Here is a 20,009-nt window from a genome sequence, read left to right on the forward strand (position 1 = left end):
ATAAAATTATAAATAAGGATATCGTACTTTTAGTACTTGGCGCTTATATCTTTCCATTGTCTGACCCAGTCTAATCTATTATAAGTGGAATTGTCGTCTTGGCTTCTTCCATAAATACTAGATTTATATTAAATTTCTGTGGAGTAGTATTTATATTGCAATTGCCTTTATAAACATAAAACTATTTTTAAATTCCTAAAGTTTTATATTTAAATTTATTACGACTTTTTGACTCAATAGCAGCATATTTTTAGCGAGACAATTTTTTTAAAAGAATTTATTGCAAATCGGCAACCATTACTATTAAGTACGAACATATGCCACAAATCGTGCGATGATCTCCGCAGCGAACTCTACCGTAAATATAGTTGATGTGACAACGCTGAAAACCTAAAAAAATAATGCTTCAATAATTTACATACACCAAATGACGCTTACCTTCAGGCAACGGCCTCAGCACATTACAGTTCATTCACAGCAATCCTGCAAATCATAACGCACACACACAACTGTCGCCCGCTATATGTACAATGAACAGTGCGACTGACTATCCAGTGGCTAGCTGTAAGCTTAATTAATTCCAACTGTTTTAATGGCGGTTGTTGTGCGAAAATTTACGACACTTCCTGGCGCAATGTGACGCGTTGCCAATACATACATACATATATATAAATATATGTGTGTGTACAAGTCTGGCAACACCCGCATAGCGCTGGCATGGTGTCATGCGATCGATCGGTTCGATATGGAACTGCTGCTGGATGGACAGACGTGCCAATGCTGATGGACGCAATAAATGTCAACACACGAACGCCATTGCGGCCAACATATACACTTCTGAGTTAGTGTGTATGTGTTGTTTTTGCTGTTGCTGTTGTTGTAGTGGTGCACTAACACTCGAATGCTCGCACAACATGCCGCTGCGTACGACCTTGAAATACCTTTTACTCTAGATAATTATAAGAAACAAACACACACACACACACACAGCAAGCAAACGAATGCGTAATAAGCGTAAGTGTAAAAAACCGTGCAGTGAAGAAGCTGTGAGACAAGAAAAAAAGCGAGCAAAAAATGGCAAATAAAATAGTAAATAACCGACAATAAGTGGCAATCGTAAATGAGCCAATGAAATTTATTGTTGCAATTTCGGGTGGGTAAGCGATGGTGACGGTGACGACGATGCTGAAGATGACGGCGACACTGTCGAACTGACGTCGGTGATGGTGACTCGATAGGGAAACTCGTAAAAACGGCGTTTTTATTGGCGCGCTCGCCGTTTTTATGTATTTTCTTTGATTTTTCGCTGCGTCAGCGACGCTAGCTGGCTGGCTGGTGGCTAAGTGCAGTTAAGGTTAATTAAAAAAGGCGTATTCGTTTTCAATTTGCTAAAGGTTTATTTCGATTTTATTTAAATTATAATTTTTTTGTTGCGATTTTTTGTTAACATTTTTATTACATAGTATAACACATTTGTTTATGACTTATTTCATAGTTTGTTGGCAATTACTAATAAATTTATTATAAATAGTTAAATATGAAATTAATTCTTAACAAATGTTTGTTTGTTTAATTTTTTTTTTTTGCGTTTTTTACTTGTTGTTTTTGTTTTTGTGGGGAATGTTTTTTTTGTGTTTTGTTACTTTGCAGTAGGGGAGGGGTGTGTTCGTGTATGTGATGGCCTGATGAGAGCTGATGAGCGTGTTGATGTGTGTCTTCTGTGTCTTTTGTGACTTCTTCACTTCCTGGTGCGTACGATTCATGGTTGTGGCTGAAATGCGGCTTTAGACGCTGCTGAGTTTGCGCGCCATTTCCTCGCCGCTTTTCGTTTCAGCCAACAGTTGACTTAATGGCAGTTTATGTGCGTTGATGTGTGTGTGAAGCGTAAATATTTCGTTGTTACTTATAATTAATTTTAGTTCGTTTTTTGTTAACTTTTACATAATTTAAATAAATATAAGTAAAAGCAGCAAAAGTTTTTTTTTTGTTTTAAATATTATACAAATATATAAACGAGCCAATCGTTACTTAGCTTATGCGCTGCAATTCGTCTAATTCTCAATTTACCGATCCGTTCAAAATTTGTTATTGCTATTTATGTATATATTCTTCCTCTCTTTTAATTAAATGGCACCTGTTTGCAGCAAACTGCTTGGTTTAGTTGTATTCCTGTGCGCCGGTGCTCTCGGTGGCAGCCGGTTCGCTGTAGTACTCCCTTTGGTATTCCTGATACTGTTGCTCATATTGTTGCTGTTGTTGTTCGTAATATTGTTGTTGTTGATAGTATTGTTGCTGCTGTGGCTGCTCTGGTTGTTGTGGTTGCTGCTCGGTCGGTGTGTACTCTTCGACATATTGCTCACGCGGTTGCTCTTGCTCATATTGCTCGATCATATGTTGGTACTCTTCCATTTCATGTTGCAATTCGATGATTTGCTCGCTAATCTCTTTGGGCATCTCCTCCAAGTGGATGGACTTGATCTTGGCCATGATGTCCTTGGATGACATTTTGTCAATGCGGAAACCGCGTTGATCGAACATCGGTTTCTCACCACGAGATTTGTACAAATCATCGACATATTTGAGTGCGCGTGCAATGGCCTCTGGGATTGGTGGTGGTGTGGGAATGTGATCGCCCTTGGCTACGAATCCGTTGTGGTTGCTCTCGTAATGCACGCGATAGAGTTTGCCATCGTCGCCGGTGTATTCGTAGAAGCCCTTGGCGTCGGTGCCGCCATTTTTGTGCAATTTCGCTTGCTCTTCGCCATAGATGCCGTTCTCAGTCAAGTAACTGTATAGAGGGAGAGAGAGAAAGAGAGTGTAGAGTTAACAGTTATGTGTATATGTAGTTATATTATTAAGAGAGATCTAATTGAGTGAAATTTTAAGAAATTCTATTTGAAATACAAAATTATATGAAATGTCCATTTCTCAACTCAAGTCTCAAATAAATCACTTACGAATGATCATATTTGTCCTCTTTGCGTGCATCCTCTTGATGTACCACCTTGTATTTGCCCTCCTCTTCGTAGTTGAATAATACCGTACGTGGAGTTGTGGTTGTTGTAGTCGTTGTTGTTGTGGTAGTGGTGGTAGTGGGTTTCTTCGTTGTTGTTGTGGTGGACTGCGGGTTGTTGTTTGTGTGTGTTTTGTTTTATTTGCGAGTTTTTCATGATTTCGAGCGAGTTTTGTTTACAAATGGCAGTGTATTTGTTGTACGAATTGTTGTTGTTGTTGTTGGTGAATATTCGTATATTGTTGATTTGATTGATGGTTGTTTTGGTGAGATTGTTGAAAAAGGGGTGGAATTTTGTAATTGAGTAAATGCGCGTTTAACGGTAATTGAAACTACAACTTTCAAGTGAGTGTGCTTGTATGTGTGTGTGTGTGTGAACTACTACGGATACGTTACTTGGTGTGTGGGTGAGTGGAGTAAATTTGTGCGTGTGTGTTAGTGCCAGTGCAGTTGCAAGATCAAGTGCGTATGAGTGGGAATTGTGTTGTTGTTTATTGTAGTGGATAGCATTAAAAATGTTTTTAATTTTTTTTTAAGTTTAAACCTCGAAAATAGCAGGCTTTAATGCTGCACTTTTTTGCTAAACTAATTAGGCTACTGTTTCTAATATTTAATTATTTGGAATATTAAAAATTATATTTTTTTAAATTAATTTTTTTCAAAAAAATTATTTTTAAAATTCTTAAGTATTAGAATCTTTTTAAATATTTTCTTTTTTGTAAATGTTATTGCTATGTAATTGCTTTTTTTTAATTGTTTAAAATTTTAATGTTTAAATTATAATATTAAAGTTTTAATATATTTTAAATTATATTTTTTTCATAAATATTTTTGAAACAATTTATTTTAAAATTATTATTTTTTCATTGCAAAAAAGGAGGAATACGTGATTTTTGGATTTTTTCTATATATAATTTTAGGTTTCTTATTATTCTTATAAATACGATGCATAAGGTGTGACATCTCATGAATTTACGGTTACATTGTTAATACTTTAAATATATGTGTAGGTGTGATGAGTGTGATGGATGCGGGATACTGGGATTGTTTGGTGGATTGTTTGGAGGCGGTGCATTAATATTTTTTTTGGTTAAATATTTTTATTGCTCTGCATTTGGGGATTTGGAGGTTGTATCAGCTCCGTTTTCAATTAAATCATCGGAGTGATCAACAACAGGATATTCGGTGTTGGGTGTGATGTCGATTTGTGGTTCATGGTCAGGGAAGCCATATTCCAATTTGATTTCAGGAACTTTAAAATCAGCATTACTTACTGTGTAAAGATTGTGGCTGTGATAAATTATAAAAAAAAAAAAATAATTTAAATTAACTTATAACAATGTGTTTGTTGCTGTGTTTGCTACTCACTCATAGGGCACATCGACATGCATATATGGAATGTTAGAACCATTGTATGGCCCATAACCACCATCGTAGGGGTAGGGGATGTGCGTATATTTGCCAAGTTCTCGATTATCGTGCACGTGACGATACGGCTGGGAGCTGTGTACGTAATGACCTGTAGGGAGCAGAGGTTAGAGAAAAATATTTGTTTAGTGAAGCTGAAATTTTTATGATTTTTTGTTTTTGCGTATTTAAAGAAAGCATTTTTTATAAGCGTTTGCGTTTGCATGCCTGTGTTTGTGTGTGAGTGTGTTTGGTGGTGTTAGTAGGAGAAATGCCACTGCTGTTAGGCGGCAGTGTGTTAAAGAGAGCGGTGTCATAAAAGTAACATTGCCAAATTAATTTCATATATGTTAACCGACAACCAAATAAGTTAATGAAAGGCAAGACAACTGTTTGTCTGCTTTAATTGTCACAAAATGTTTGCAATTTGCTATTTTTCTAATGATTTAAATTTTTTTTTTTTTTGAATATTCTTATACATTGTTCTAATTGCTTTAATTTTTATGAAATTATTTTTTATTGAGTGGTTTTGTTTATGCGGATTTGGGTTTGTGGTGGACATTTTTTCACATGTTTCTTTTAATGTATTTTATGCATTTGGCGCAAACATTTATTATAAAAATAAAAATATTAAAGAAAATTGTATCTTTACCCTGAGCATCATAGTAACCGCCTGTTGCGCCTAGAAGTAGATATTCGTGTATTAGAAAAAGTACAAATAACACATGTTTACGCGCACTGAAAGTCAGCTTAAGTTATTATATACAGACAATTATATGTATCCAATATTTTTTCTTGCTTACACACATATTTATACATACATGTAAAGTCAATAACATCAACAATAACAACAGTTAGACTGTATGCGCATGTCATGTTAACGACTCAATAACAAACAAAAATACAGTTACAATGACAGCATCGGCAATTTATACAAAACTACATACATACATGCTATATACACATAGATTTATGCTATATTTTATACATATGTGTCAGTGTTTTAACGTGTGAATCGTTTGTGGGTAGATTGAGTTTCATCAGCGTTGGTTAAAAAATCTTATTTTTTAGTTTTAGTGTTAGCTTTGCATTGTTACTATTAATTTTTTTTTTGCTTTTTTAATATATTTTTTTTTAATATTTTTTTTTTAATATTTTTTAAATACTTTTTTTTCTGTAGGTTATTTCTTTTCTTCAGCGCGCAGCTATAAAGTTTATAGAAAACCTAATAATATTAGTAAAGTGTCTTAGTGTTACAAAAATTAGTGCAAGTTAGCTTGGTTTTTGTTTTTTTTTTAGTTTCTGTTTTCTTCCCATGGTTAATTTGTGTAAGTACTAGTTACTTGTGGTAAGTACAACAACAACTACTATAGCAGCATATTACAACAGCGCAACACTACATATTGAAGAGAAAGCATTAACGTTTGTGTGTCTTGCAAACGTTCTGTAACTGAAGGAATTACCTTCGCCGCGAGAACTTGGTCGATATTTGCCATCATTGCTTGGATGATATTTGCCATCATTTTTATTATCTACCGAATTCTGATACTTGCCATTTTCGTGGTCAGCAACCGGTAAGGCGGTGCTGAGCGCAACGCCGGCCTGGAAAGAGAGAGGAGAGTATTGTGTTAGAATTGTTGTTGAAAAATTAAGTATGTGCTGTGAAATGTTATGTTGACAGTAAGAAGTCAAAATTAAATTTGGTTATATTATAACATGCAAAAAAAAAAAATTCATTTGATACAGATTTTGTATGCAATAAGTAAATAACGATAAATAAAATATATGAAATTGATTTTTTTCATTTTTGGAAGCTTTAAATATTATATTAATATTTTTGAGAGGCAAAAAGTTCTCAGGAAAAAGTTTAAATTTGTATTTTAGTTATTTGGGCTGCCAAAAATGGCCATATGAAAGTGGTTCATTCTATAAAACAACTTTAATTTAAATATATAATGAGTTTTAAATAATTAAGTAATAATATTTTGACAAATAATATGTTAAATATAAAATTTTTTATAACCAAATCAATTTATGGCATTATTGTAAATAAAAAAGTATTTACTTTTTTATTTCTAACCGCTTTTCGTTAAGCAATTCATAATTTTTTATACAAAGCTACATATTTGTATGGCATATTTGCATATATTTAATAATTATATTATACCGGTTTATCACTCAAATTATTCCATTTCTCTTCTAAATTTTATGTCTTTCAAATTCATATTTCTTTCGTTCAATTTATATTTCTTCCGTTTAAAATTTCAAAATGGAAAAAAAATGTTTCCAAATATGTTTCCTATTTTTGCTACTTTCGATTTCAGCGCATTCACCTTTTACCTAATTTTTTTTTAAATTTTTAAATTTTTAAATATTACAAAATTATGCAAGCAGTCATCCATACTCAGCTACTCTCCCAAATTTGCATAGCGAAAACGCGATCAATGCATAAATCTACTCAACGCTAACTGCACGCCAAAAACAACAAAAGCGAAAAAAGTTCATTGCTCAAAAATATTTCTGTTTTCGGTTATACAAGTATTTGGCGAAATAATAAATTTCGTGCTAATGAATCATTAGAAGCTACTGTGGCAGCAGCAAAAAGCAGAAAATTTGGTCATTTCTTGTTTGCCTACAAAAATTGTGAATACAAAAAGCTGTAATAAATGCCGGACTAGCAGCGAAAAAGGCGATATATTAAAACAGCGCCAGAAAAAAAAACACAAAAAAAAAATTAAAAAAAAACACAAAAAAATGAATTAAATTAAAAACTCCAAAATAAGTATTTTTAGCACTTCACAAATTTGCTATTAATTAAAAATAATTTAAACAAAAAAAAAAAAAAACAAGCGCAGAGCCGCAGACATTTTTGGGTGTGTTGCATAGACAGCCAGCAGTGCGGCGGCTTCATGTATTACCAATTGCGCGCTCAAGCAATCAACATTGCAGGCGAAGTGTGTGTGGAAAAATATTAGCGCGCACCATTTAGAATGATTGATTGTGGCAATTTGCTTTGCTTTCATATATATCTGAGAAACATATATATATATATATAAATATATACATCTTTGGCTATATGTGTATGTGCGCCTTTGATGCGCTTGAAGGCAAGTTCAAAGCTGTGGAATTGTAAAGGTCGCATTCTAACTGTGACACACACCACTTCTCTAATACATTTCGTTGTTGTTGTTTTGCTTGCATTGCATCATTGCAAAAATTCAATTAACATTAACTGTTATGAAGGTTCTTTTTGCCCAAAAGCGAGCGCAAAGAGCTGCCTTCAAGTGCATTGAACTGCCAATTTGCGTTATTTGATTTTATTTCATTTTTATTTGTTGTAAATAAGCAGCAAAAACTCATAGTAAACAATTGCTAACAAGGCGAAAATAATTGCTTTCATGTATGCACAGCAGCAGCAGCCGCGGCGGCAGCAACACACCTTACACTCCAATTATTTATGCACTTGTTCGTATGCCATGGCAAAATGCTAATTTTCAACGCCCATAAAGCAGTCAAGTTTACCGATGGCACATATTTCGCATTATTGTCACATTTTCTCATTGCAACACACACACTCTGATGCATGCATTGGCATTTGCATGTGATTAGCTTGCATTCAGGCGCCACGGCACACTAGCGTTCACTGGCGTATGAGTAACTTTGCACTCTTTGCATTTGCTTGCACTACAGTTCACTCATTTGCATACAGTTCACTTCGAATGTTTTTCACTTATTTGTTTCATATTTATTTATTATTTTCAACAATTCGCCTTTTTACTCACCACAATCGTTGCGAATAAGATCACTTTGGTATGCATTTTGTAGCAAATTTTTTTTGTTATTATTGTTGCAAAAAATTCTTTAAATTCTACAACACTTCACACACACTATATGGTTTGTTGTTTTAAAACACGAGATTCACTTGTTCGTAAAGCTGTCTCGCTGGTAATCCTTAGGCTTTGATGGCTGCAACAGGAATGTATGCTTGGTGATCGAGTACGGCTGGTTTATATACGAAAGCGTCGCGTCGTGCTGATCTGCGACGTCAGGCATTGATTTGAAGACGTCTGCTTGATCTCAATATTCAGGTTGTTGTTGTTATTGTTGTGGGCAGTTGTTGTACTCAGCATCACAAAGCGTTGCTCAACTCAGTACAAACAGTTCAATTATTGTTTGGTGTTGTTGTTGTTGTTGTTGTTATTATTGTGTATTTGTTTCAGATTAATTTGTAATTTTCTCAGCGCTGTACTTAAAGTTGTTGTTGTTGTTTGTGTTTAAAATTTCCGAAATTCGCTCATCGCCACACTTCGGCAATGCTTTAATCGTTCTTCGCTTTGTTGTTGTATTTGTTGTCTTGTCAAAATATTTGTGTGTTATATTTGTTATACATTTTATGCCTTTATTTGCCTTACCGTGCACTGTTTAGTATAATTCGCGTGATTTGAGATTAAAAAACAAAATGCCTCATGCGTAGGCTTTTCGGTTGAGTGTGCGTGTGTTTGTGTGTGTCGATGAGAATTTGACATTTTGTGGGTGAAAATACTTTTAATCGCTTTTCGAGTTCAATACTCCTGGTGTGTCATGTTAGTTAGCTACTTAGTCATATTGTACTTTTCATTATCAAACTAAAATTCTTTCTAAGGATGATGAGTTATATGGTGTGTTGAAATTACGGTATACTATAAGTGTTCAATATATTCAAGGCCTAATATGGCCAAACAAATTTTCTGGGAGATCGAGTCATAAGTAAACTGGTACGTTCGACATGTCTCGAAGTTATCCTCCAAAATATATATATTTACCCTCGAATTTCGAACAGATGGCTTTTGGAAAAACATGATCTTATTAAATCTCACATATTCGAAATTTATCCCTAATTGTAAATATAATTTTTTTCATGTGTAACCATAAACTTTATTCACAAAATCTATTGTGAAGAACAAATACCAATATTAACAATTTAGTTAATTTTAAGAACTTTTTTTCACATAAACTAAGCTCCACGTATGAATCTTAAGTAGTTCTTTGGCTATATGAAACCAATTAATATTCGGTGGGTTCCTTGTGTGATGGAGGGTGCTTCAAAAGGCTTCACAACTATTGTAGCGTTTTTAAAAAGCAAGTGGTAAAGGTTAAAGGTAACATAAGATCTATTGCTTTGAATCGTAGCATCCTTCAGAGAAGTGATTCATTACGCGCTCGAGGTTGATAAAATAATTTCTAACCTCACTTTCAGTCGATGCCATTTAGATCTTCAGGATTATACTTGTTTGGGTGCCTGGCCACAGCTGAATCTCAGGAAAGTGTAATGCTGATGAGCTGTCAAGACTAGGCACGCCAGTTTTAATTATAGCAGAATGTGATTTTCTACTGGATAGTTGGACTACAGCTCAGCTGGGCAAGCGCTGGTCTGTCGCAATACCTTTCTGACTTAAGGAAAATCTTAACATTTTTACGGTGGTCTTCGCCCTGAGTAATATTTCCTTAGTCGTAAGGGTCATTGACCCTGTCCTTATAATTAAAATACATTCCTCCTCTTGCGGAGATTCGAATAAATCCTAATTTATTAACACAAGCCAGTTGAAGGTTTTGGTGGAAAATCCTGATACAGTCAATGGACGTAAATTCCAAAATAAATCCGAAGCCTTCTGAATTTTACTACAGAATTACTGAATAAATACCTTAGTATCCTGTTTCAAAACATTTGGTATGTTTGACCAAAAATCAAATTACGAAAACGGTGTTATGAGAATTATCCCATCATAAATTCTACTTTAGTTCCAGTCAACTAATGCTGCAAATGTGTGCAGATTTATTCTATTATTCTATTCTTTATTCTATAGTGAAAAGTATAATATGTCTGCTTCCATACACGTAATAATATATCAATAGGCATAAATAATGAAATTGTATTAATGAAAATGAGCTTATATGCAAAGTAAATAAGTTCACTTGTTTTTCTATCTATATCTATTTAAAAATGTACTTAACAATACCAATATTATAACAGCTGATATACATATTGATGAAATTAAAACATTGAATAATTCTTACAGGTTGTATTGGAGGAAAAAGTATGGAACTCCGAGAAGCTAATGTTTAGATGAAAATATAACTGCTTGAAACACGACGATAAGATGGGCATTCATATAGGAGAACGATCCAAATATGGGCATATTTATGGCGTCATTTGTCAAATTTAAAAGTAACAAATGTTGTTTCACTACCTTGGTCAATGTGAAATATTCCGGCTTTTCGTCATCTTAAAGAGCTGTTCTCTTGTCAAAAATTAAATATGTGAAAGCAATAAAAAAGTTAGCGAGTTAAAGTAAGAGAGGGTATTGAAGTGGTATAGCTGATTTCTTCATCTGTTTCTAACAAGTTTTGTTTCATAGATTTGCCGGTTTTACTATTGGGAATAGCCCACATGACTAATTACTGTTAATAATTAAAATTTATAATCTTTTTTTTATTGATTTTTGCTTATAGTTAGAAAACAGAAAATATGGATTTTTGAAATCAATAGATCAGAAAAATGTTATTTGACGCAATCAAAATATAAATTTATCCGTCAATGAATGAATCGCAACACAATTGTGCATGCTGCTATTCTGTTTGAACAGCAGGCATATATTCAATCGCAATCTAATGCTTGACGAATCGAAGACAGCAATGGTTTCTAACAGGGGATGTAAGCTTTAACTCGCTTATTCGATATAACTGATTTGATGGTTTGAAATTAAATACGAGATTTTTGTGTTCAGAATATTTATGGTAATTCCGGAAAACTCCAGGTGCAAGGCAACCATAAATAATTTTTTTTTAAATCCGAAAATTATTATTTTCGAACCTTGTTTTCAAAGAAAATCCAAACCAAACACCTGTCAAATATATGTAAGTTTACTGAAAATAAACTGACAAAGTAAATTTCCAAAAACAAAAGCTAAATCAGAACAAATCAAAAAGTGCAAAATGCCAAAGTTATGAATATGGATTTTCGAGAGGGTCAATAAATTTTTCCCCAAATCAATGCACTCTAAATGCGATGCACATCTCGCCAAATTTATCTGCATATAAACGAAATTAAAATCAGATAAAATAACTTGAAAAATCCTACGCAAATCATTTGCACCCCATTGTTTTAGGGCGTTGTGAACATACAGACGCAAAAGCAAATGCGAGTATAACACGAGGTGCATGTGCCAAATAAACGAGTGTGTGTACTCGTATGTGGGAAATTTTCAAACACCACAATGACTCCGATGTCCGACTGAGCGTCAGAACGCACGCATTTCAGACAACGGTTTGGGTGAAAGTACGCATAAATCTCGGCCGCGCCGGCGGAATGCGCCTGCGGTTACTACGTCGTCACAATTTCCGTTTCGAATTGACGCTGCAGGCGCAGGGAAATCGCAACTTAAGCTGCGGCTAAGAAACCAAAGTCAAGGTCAATGCCAAATGCAAACGCGCTCACTGCGGCTGTTATCGTGTGCCGGTAGTCATCACCTACTATAGCCGAGCGAAATGCGCAATGCTGGTTTTAATGGCATTTCGCCAGCCAGCAATCAGCGATTATGGCGAAAAGAGATTCACTGCTTGTGTTTAGTTTAATTTAATTTAATTAACATTTAATCGCTTAGTCGTCTTAGTAGCGGATTTTATGGTAGCATGTCGACTTAACTGTCTCGGAACGGAGCGGATCAGATCGGAGCGTTGCGGTTGCGGTTGCAGTGAGTAGCAACGGTCATCAATTTTTTAATTTTATTTTTTAATATGGCAACCATTGCTGTTTTTATTATTTTTTATTTATTTGCCTCGTGAATCATTTAGTGACACTGGAGTGTGTGTGTGAGCGTGTTGCAGTAGTCTGAGCTGTTGACGTGCATTCACACACAGCGATTGCCGCTGCGGTTCAACGCACTGCCTCCGCCGTGGTTGCATTCCTCGCGCGACAGATGTTCAAGGTTGTCGCTGCATTTTGGCAACTTCAGTGCCTTCACACTTCAGTGGTACTGCCAGCAAACAACAGTTACACGCTGCAGATGTGAAATTGTCCATATTTGTTGTTGTGTGTTTTACGTCTGAAAAATATTTAATTGCATCGACGCCCTAAAATACTCCAGCTTACAGCGTCTACATTTGCCCTTCGCATTGAATTTTCGTCGGCGTGCAATATTATTTTCGGTTGAAAGCCAAATTTTATTACATTTTTGTTCATACGTGTCTGCTGAATTTGTGTTATTTTTGTATTAATGCACGCTTTAAGGCATACGTTTGTATTTTATGGTCCCATTTAAATTTCAACAAATATCTTCGGTTGCTTCATTTATGGCTGCGAAATCGAAAATAAGTTTAACAACTTAATTTCGTCTTCAAATTTAATTTTTACGACTTTGTTCTTTATGAAATGAGTGGCCGTTCGTGTGTTCATGTGTTTGTTGTGCTCTTTTGTGAATCGGAATTTCGGAATTAATATATTTCACTTTTACTTAAATTGATCTGAAACGAGTTTAATATGAATGTGCACAATAATTGCTAGACAGAAACTGCAACGGTCTATAATCTTGTATTTGGTTGTGTAAACATATAGACATGTTTCTTCATCAGTGCAGATATAACAACACATTTTACAGTTATAATGGTGAAATTGTCATTAATTTACTTATAACTGGTTTATTATATTTAATTCAAAACATTTTCTACCGAAGAAACAAAACTGTTTTTCATTTAAGATCTCTTTAACCTCAAATTAAATAAGATAACGAAAGAGAATTAGTAACGATAAAAACTATTTCCTTCGCAACAACTCATTATAATGTATTTAAAAAATATAATTTGATAACTCAAAAACTAATTCCGTTGCATCATTTCAATTCATCAATTAAATCAATCTAATTCAAAAGCTGATGGATAGTCCAGACACCTGATCCACACCTAACCAAAACATCAAATAACTGGTAGGTATCATTACATAGAGCAAGTTCCGCGATTACTTTCAACTTCAAGCTGAATATAGTTCATTAATTCAAATACAGTGCACTGTGTAGTTCCCATATATCACTCCAGAATATGTGAAGACCTTAACTACTAAACATTTTATAACAACTCATTTGCCATCAGAGTTTTTTGTTATATAATATCAGATTTATGTGTATTAAGTATTTGAAGCAAGTAGCAATCTTCTTTTTACAAGAATGCTTGACATACAATGTTTTTAAAACTGTTAAGTTTGACATTCAGATTCCATTATCTCATTTACAGCCGGTTTCACGAAACAAATTTTAGTGAAAATTATTATTTTTTAACTTTATTTATATTATATAATACACAATTTGACCCACATATTCGTCATATATAGTGCATAAAGTCCATTGAAAGTTGGAAACCATAATATTAGGTTAGAAGCATCGAGGTCCTCGATGGTCCGATTTCGGCGATTTTTAGAATGGGGCTGCCACACTATTAACATAATATTTATGCAAAGTTCTGCACCGATATCTTCACTAGCGCTTACTTTATATATTGTAAAGGGCGTGGTTATGATCCGATTTCTTTCATTTGGACTGTATTAGGAAGTGGCTAAAAAAACGACTGCAGAAAGTTTGGTTTATATAGCTCTATTGGTTTGCGAGATATGCACAAAAAACTTTGTAGGGGCGGGGCCACGCCCACTTCCCCAAAAAAATTACATCCAAATATGCCCCTTCATAGTGCGATCCTTCATACCAAATTTTATTTTCATAGCTTTAATAATGGCTTAGTTATGACACTTTATGTGTTTTTGGTTTTCGCCATTTTGTGGGCGTGGTCCGATTCTGCTCATTTTCGAACTTTATCTTCTTATGGTGTCAAGGAATATTTGTGGAAGTTTCGTCAAGATACAGTGGTACTCCAATATAACGAATGATATAATGTTGGGACCGTTCGTTAAACTGAAATATTCGTTATATCAGAAACGAAAACTAAATTAATATTGGTACATATATGTTTAACTGAAGGTTTCAAGACCGGAGCACACTCCTGTAGGACCCCCAGCGGTGATCTAGTGGTTGATGACCAGAGTATACTGTGTTTGTGGAGGGAACACTTCTCCAGCCTGCTGAATGGCAATGAAAGTACAACACCAGGAGATGGCGAACCCGATTCCCCAATCGACGACGATGGAACAGATGTTCCATTGCCCGACCGTGAAGAAATTAGAATAGCAATTACCCGCTTGAAGAACAACAAGGCGGCGGGGGCCGATGGATTGCCGGCTGAGCTATTCAAATACGGCGGCGAAGAGCTGATAAGGTGCATGCATCAGCTTCTTTGCGAAATATGGTCGGAAGAAAGCATGCCCGACGATTGGAATCTCAGTGTACTCTGCCCAATCCACAAAAAGGGAGACCCCACAATCTGCGCCAACTATCGTGGGATAAGCCTCCTTAACATCGCTTATAAGGTTCTATCGAGCGTACTGTGTGAAAGACTAAAGCCCACCGTCAACAAACTGATTGGACCTTATCAGTGTGGCTTTAGACCTGGAAAATCAACAACTGACCAGATATTCACCATGCGCCAAATCTTGGAGATGACCCGTGAAAAAAGGATCGACACACACCATCTATTTGTCGACTTTAAAGCTGCTTTCGACAGCACGAAAAGGAGCTGCCTTTATGCCGCGATGTCTGAATTTGGTATCCCCGCAAAACTAATACGGCTGTGTAAGTTGACGTTGAGCAACACCAAAAGCTCCGTCAGGATCGGGAAGGACCTCTCCGAGCCGTTCGATACCAAACGAGGTTTCAGACAAGGTGACTCGCTATCGTGCGACTTCTTTAACTTGATGCTGGAGAAAATTATAAGAGCTGCAGAGCTAAATAGAGAAGGTACAATCTTCTACAAGAGTGTACAGCTCCTGGCGTACGCCGATGATATTGATATCATCGGAAACAACACCCGCGCCGTTAGTTCTGCTTTTTCCCGCCTGGATAAGGAAGCGAAGCGAATGGGTCTGGTGGTGAACGAGGACAAGACGAAATATCTCCTGTCATCAAACAAACAGTCAGCGCATTCGCGTCTTGGCTCCCACGTCACTGTTGACAGTCATAACTTTGAAGTTGTAGATAATTTCGTATACCTAGGAACCAACATTAACACCGATAATAATGTCAGCCTTGAAATCCAACGCAGAATCACTCTTGCCAACAGGTGCTACTATGGACTGAGTAGGCAATTGAAAAGTAAAGTCCTCTCTCGACGAACAAAAACTAAACTCTACAAGTCCCTCATCATTCCCGTCCTACTTTATGGTGCAGAAGCGTGGACGGTGTCAACATCCGATGAGACGGCACTAGGAGTTTTCGAGAGAAAGGTTTTGCGGAAGATTTACGGTCCCTTAAACATTGGCAACGGCGAATACCGCAGAAGATGGAATGATGAGCTGTATGTGTTGTTCGACGACATAGACATAGTCCAGCGAATAAAAAGACAGCGGCTACGCTGGCTGGGTCATGTTGTTCGAATGGATGAAAGTGCCCCAGCTCTGAAAGTTTTCGATGCAGTACCCGCTGGTGGAAGCCGAGGAAGAGGGAGACCTCCACTCCGGTGGAAGGACCAGGTGGAGAAGGACCTGTCTTCACTTGGTATTACCATTTGGCGCCAAACCGCCAAAAGGAGAGATGCGTGGCGCACTGTTGTGGACTCGGCTATAACCGCGTAAGCGGTTTCTACGCCAGTTAAGAAGAAGAAGAACATATATGTTTAAAAATAACTATTTATTCATGAATTCATAAGCATTGGTTGAAATAAATACATATACAATGGAAAATGCATACAATAAGATTAATAAAAGTTGAATTTTATAACAAAAATATTTATGAGTATTATTCAACTGAAAAGAAATTTGTTATGCTCATTTGCTTTTGTGGGCGAGAAATTTTGAGATCCTGTGCCTTTTGATATAGGCTTTTTAATAAAAATATTTTTTTATGTTCCACGTTGTTTTCTTCAGACCATTTGATACACTTCTCAAAGCAGTCGATGGCATCAGTATGCTTTATTGGCGGCACAGCTACAACTGCAGCGGTATCACCTTCCTCCGAAATTTCTAGCTATAGTTCATTTTCAGCACTCGGGTTCTCTTCTACAAGTACATTGACTACACTGTTCCATGCTTCCAAATCATCTGTGTTGAAGTTTGTCTAAAATTTTATTTGAATATTAATTTAAATTATTTGTACAAATGCATAAGTTAAACCGTACCTGGGGAAACATTGTATGGATAAAAGAAAGTGTGCTCTCCATAAGAGAAAGGTCTTCTCTGATTTGCAAATCTGCTAGAGGTATATTGTCCTCATCATCTTCATCGTGTGGTGTGGTTTTATTAATTAAAATGTTTTTTCAACACTTCTGAAGGACAACCCCTGAAACTTTTTCCAAAGCTGCAGCAATAAGTTGAACTGCATTGAAAAGGGTGAGGTCCTTTAACGCTGTTTTTATATTTTCCTTTTGCACTACACTGCTCAGTAAAGAATTTCGGTAAAATAATTTGGTGAGGCGAATCGCGTTCTGGTCCATCGGTTGAATTAGAGCCGTTACATTCGGTGGCATAAACACTGTCCACATTTTTCCATCTGGAGTTACCAAATCTTCTTCTGGTGGATGACTAGGAGCGTTATCCAGGAGTAATATTGCTCGTTTCAAGAAAATCTTCAACCTATAATTAAAAGTATTATTAAGGAGTATTGAAGTGAAAATTGTTGTAATATACAAACCTGAACCATAAAAAAATAAATAGAATTCTTTAAAAAAAATTGCTGAATAATAACAAGAACCGACGGGTATTTAACTACCTGCATTGTTTTTTGTTGTAAGACAACCAAAACTAAATACAAACGCCATACATTCGTAATATCGAGTTTATCCAATTTCCAGCTTTCGTTATATAGAGTCATCAATGTATTGAAAAACAGCGTTCGTTATATTGAACATTCGTTATATCGGCGTTCGTTATACTGGAGCACCACTGTATCTTAATTTTTACTCAAGTTACAGCTTGCAGAGACGGACAGACGGACAGACAGACGGACGGACAGACATCCGGATTTCAAATCTACTCGTCATCCTGATCACTTTGGTATATATGACTCTATATCTAACTCTTTTAGTTTTAGGTGTTACAAACAACCGTTATGTGAACAAAACTATAATACTCTCGTAGCAACTTTTGTTGCGAGAGTATAAAAATTTGAAGAAATATTTCGAGATCCGCAACATCGGGGAATTAATTTTTCAAACAAAATTGTAAAAACTGTTAATTATTTGCCCATTGACCGGTTGTTTTAATATACCATAATATCACGAACATTGATTTCAATATGTACTCTTTATATTAAAATTTTAATATTTTATATATAATATAAATATTATAATAATTTTTAATGTTGGATGTTATAATTAAAAATATGAATATTTCGCCTGATCTGGCAACGATTCAAATTATTATAAAAAAGTCGTATTTTTTGGACATCTCTTTATTTTTGCTGTGCTATCCTATTATCATCATTTCTTGCTAAAATTACATAACGTCACCTAAAATGCAAAAGGCCGTAACTAACAAAAAATTCAAAATTCTCAAAAACTCGTCGAAATTCGCGTGTTAGTCTAGTCGTATTGTATTGATTCTTGTTCTATTTGTTAACTGCAGTAAAAGGAATAGATAAATATGAAAATTAAAATAATATCTGTTTTTTATGTTGCTGGAGGATGCCAAATGTAATTTCATTACACTTATTACGTTGTTGGATCAATTTGACCCACCTAGTATTTTGAAACATTTTGCCGTTTATTATTACATCACTCGATCAAAAACGCCGACAAAGAAAGCTAGTTATCGGAAATCGAGTATATTTTGCACAGCCAGAAATGAATCCACCAAAAAACGACAGCGATGTTTCTTCTGTCATCATACAAAAAAATCGAACAAATATTCAGCTGTTTGTAGTACGTGCCAAAAATTTGTTTGCAAGGAACACAGCAGCTTAGTTTGTGAAAATTTCCGTTAAAACATACGTATCTCAACTATTTTCTATATTCAATATACACTTAAGTTGATTCAAATAAAAAAATATGAACACTTTCAATAAAATAGTGTTATTTGTGGAGTTTTTATAAGTGGGTCAAATTGACCGCAGGTTTTGTTGTTTTCAAATGAATTATTTTGTTTTCTTAACCAGTTTAATTTAATTTTATTTTCTTGAATTAAATGTATTAATTAAATAATTTCTTTCGTGTTAAAATACTTACAATAAATAGATACAAAAAGACATAACTTGTTAAAAACTTTTTAAGTTACAGCCTAAAAACACATTTTCTTATTTTAACCATTGCTTTCATTTTATACACAATTTTTTTTCAAGTAGTTACGGCTTTTTGGTTTCAGAAAAATAGAGTGCAAAAGGCCGTAACTAACATTTCTTAAAAACTGCTTTTTTCCCATTAATTTGGTTTTCAGAAACAAATCCGTCTTTGTTTTCTAAGCTTAAATCTATAATTTGGATATTTAGCTTTAAGTAGTCTTTAATCTATAACGTTTTTTGCTTCTCCTGTAAAATACTAAAAATGTTAGTTACGGCCTTTTGCATTTTAGGTGACGATAAGAACATATCTTACTGTTCCTCTATTGGATTACATCATACACAGAAATTTTGTGTTTTGCGGTTAATCCACCATATCAAGTCCATTGCCACCATATTATTTAATTTCGAAGATTTCTTCTATAAATCCATTAGGCAATAATATATAGGAAACATTAAATTACGTAAGTTGGTGAAACAAGTAGATTGATACTTAAGTGTCAATACATTTTGAACTGAAAACTGCACTTTCAGTTGTTGTTTTTGCATTGCAACAAAATGCGAAATTTGCATTAAATATTTTTACTTTTATTGCAAAAAATTGCATACATATTCATGAGTACTCAGCCCCAGTAGCAGTCATAATGATGAGTAACCGCCAGTCAAGTATTTTCGGATTTAATTTAACAAAAATCGTTTAATTAAACCAGTTGAAATTATATTTAACGGTGTGAGAGTCTACGTAATTATTTTTGAAAGAATTGAAGGGTGATTCATAAAATACTCGCAGTAGTAGAACTACTTGGGTAATATTGGTAAACCAAATAGCTCATGGGAAAATAGAAGAGACAGTTAATTAAAGTAAGTCACGTATTCAAAACGTTTTTAAATATTTAAAATTATTAAAATGTTTATGGTCATGATATGATAGTTACAGGAAAGTCAAAGAAGATCAAGCTGAGTGATTATTATGACGAGATAATTTCATTTCTTTGGCGAGTGACATACTCGAACCTTGATATGGAAATCTTAAATTTTGATACATCAGCAAAGTTTAACTTAAAGAATTTGCATTATACGATTACGCGTTTCATTTGACTCACCAGTTTGAGGAAAAACGGCGCTTCAGATCGAAATAAAAGCAAAATTTTATATATAGTATATACAATATACAATTAATTTTTCATTCAAATAACAATTTAATGACCTTCGCTTTCAGATGAAGTTCATGAAGGCGCAATCCAACATAT

General features: G+C 34.8%; 1 protein-coding gene across 3 annotated transcripts; it reads right to left on the reverse strand.

The window, feature by feature from the left end:
• Nucleotides 1-1,573: 1,573 nt before the first annotated feature.
• LOC105216063 (activating signal cointegrator 1 complex subunit 2 homolog) lies at nt 1,574-8,408 on the reverse strand. Of its 3 annotated transcripts, none has more exons than XM_054233017.1 (7): nt 8,203-8,408; nt 5,974-6,022; nt 5,073-5,102; nt 4,382-4,532; nt 4,288-4,303; nt 2,958-3,121; nt 1,574-2,788 (listed from the first exon to the last, which is right to left on the reverse strand). In XM_054233017.1, exons 1-7 carry the CDS (start codon nt 8,236-8,238, stop codon nt 2,158-2,160), a joined length of 1,077 nt encoding a protein of 358 aa, XP_054088992.1. In that variant the 5' UTR covers nt 8,239-8,408; the 3' UTR covers nt 1,574-2,157. The 3 variants fall into 3 exon arrangements, with proteins under 3 accessions (XP_054088992.1, XP_011188639.1, XP_011188640.1); XM_011190337.3 differs by having other exon boundaries at nt 5,884-6,022; XM_011190338.3 differs by lacking the exon at nt 5,073-5,102 and having other exon boundaries at nt 5,884-6,022.
• Nucleotides 8,409-20,009: the final 11,601 nt, after the last annotated feature.

Source organism: Zeugodacus cucurbitae, chromosome 6, assembly GCF_028554725.1.
Source record: "Zeugodacus cucurbitae isolate PBARC_wt_2022May chromosome 6, idZeuCucr1.2, whole genome shotgun sequence".
Lineage (NCBI taxonomy): Eukaryota > Metazoa > Arthropoda > Insecta > Diptera > Tephritidae > Zeugodacus > Zeugodacus cucurbitae.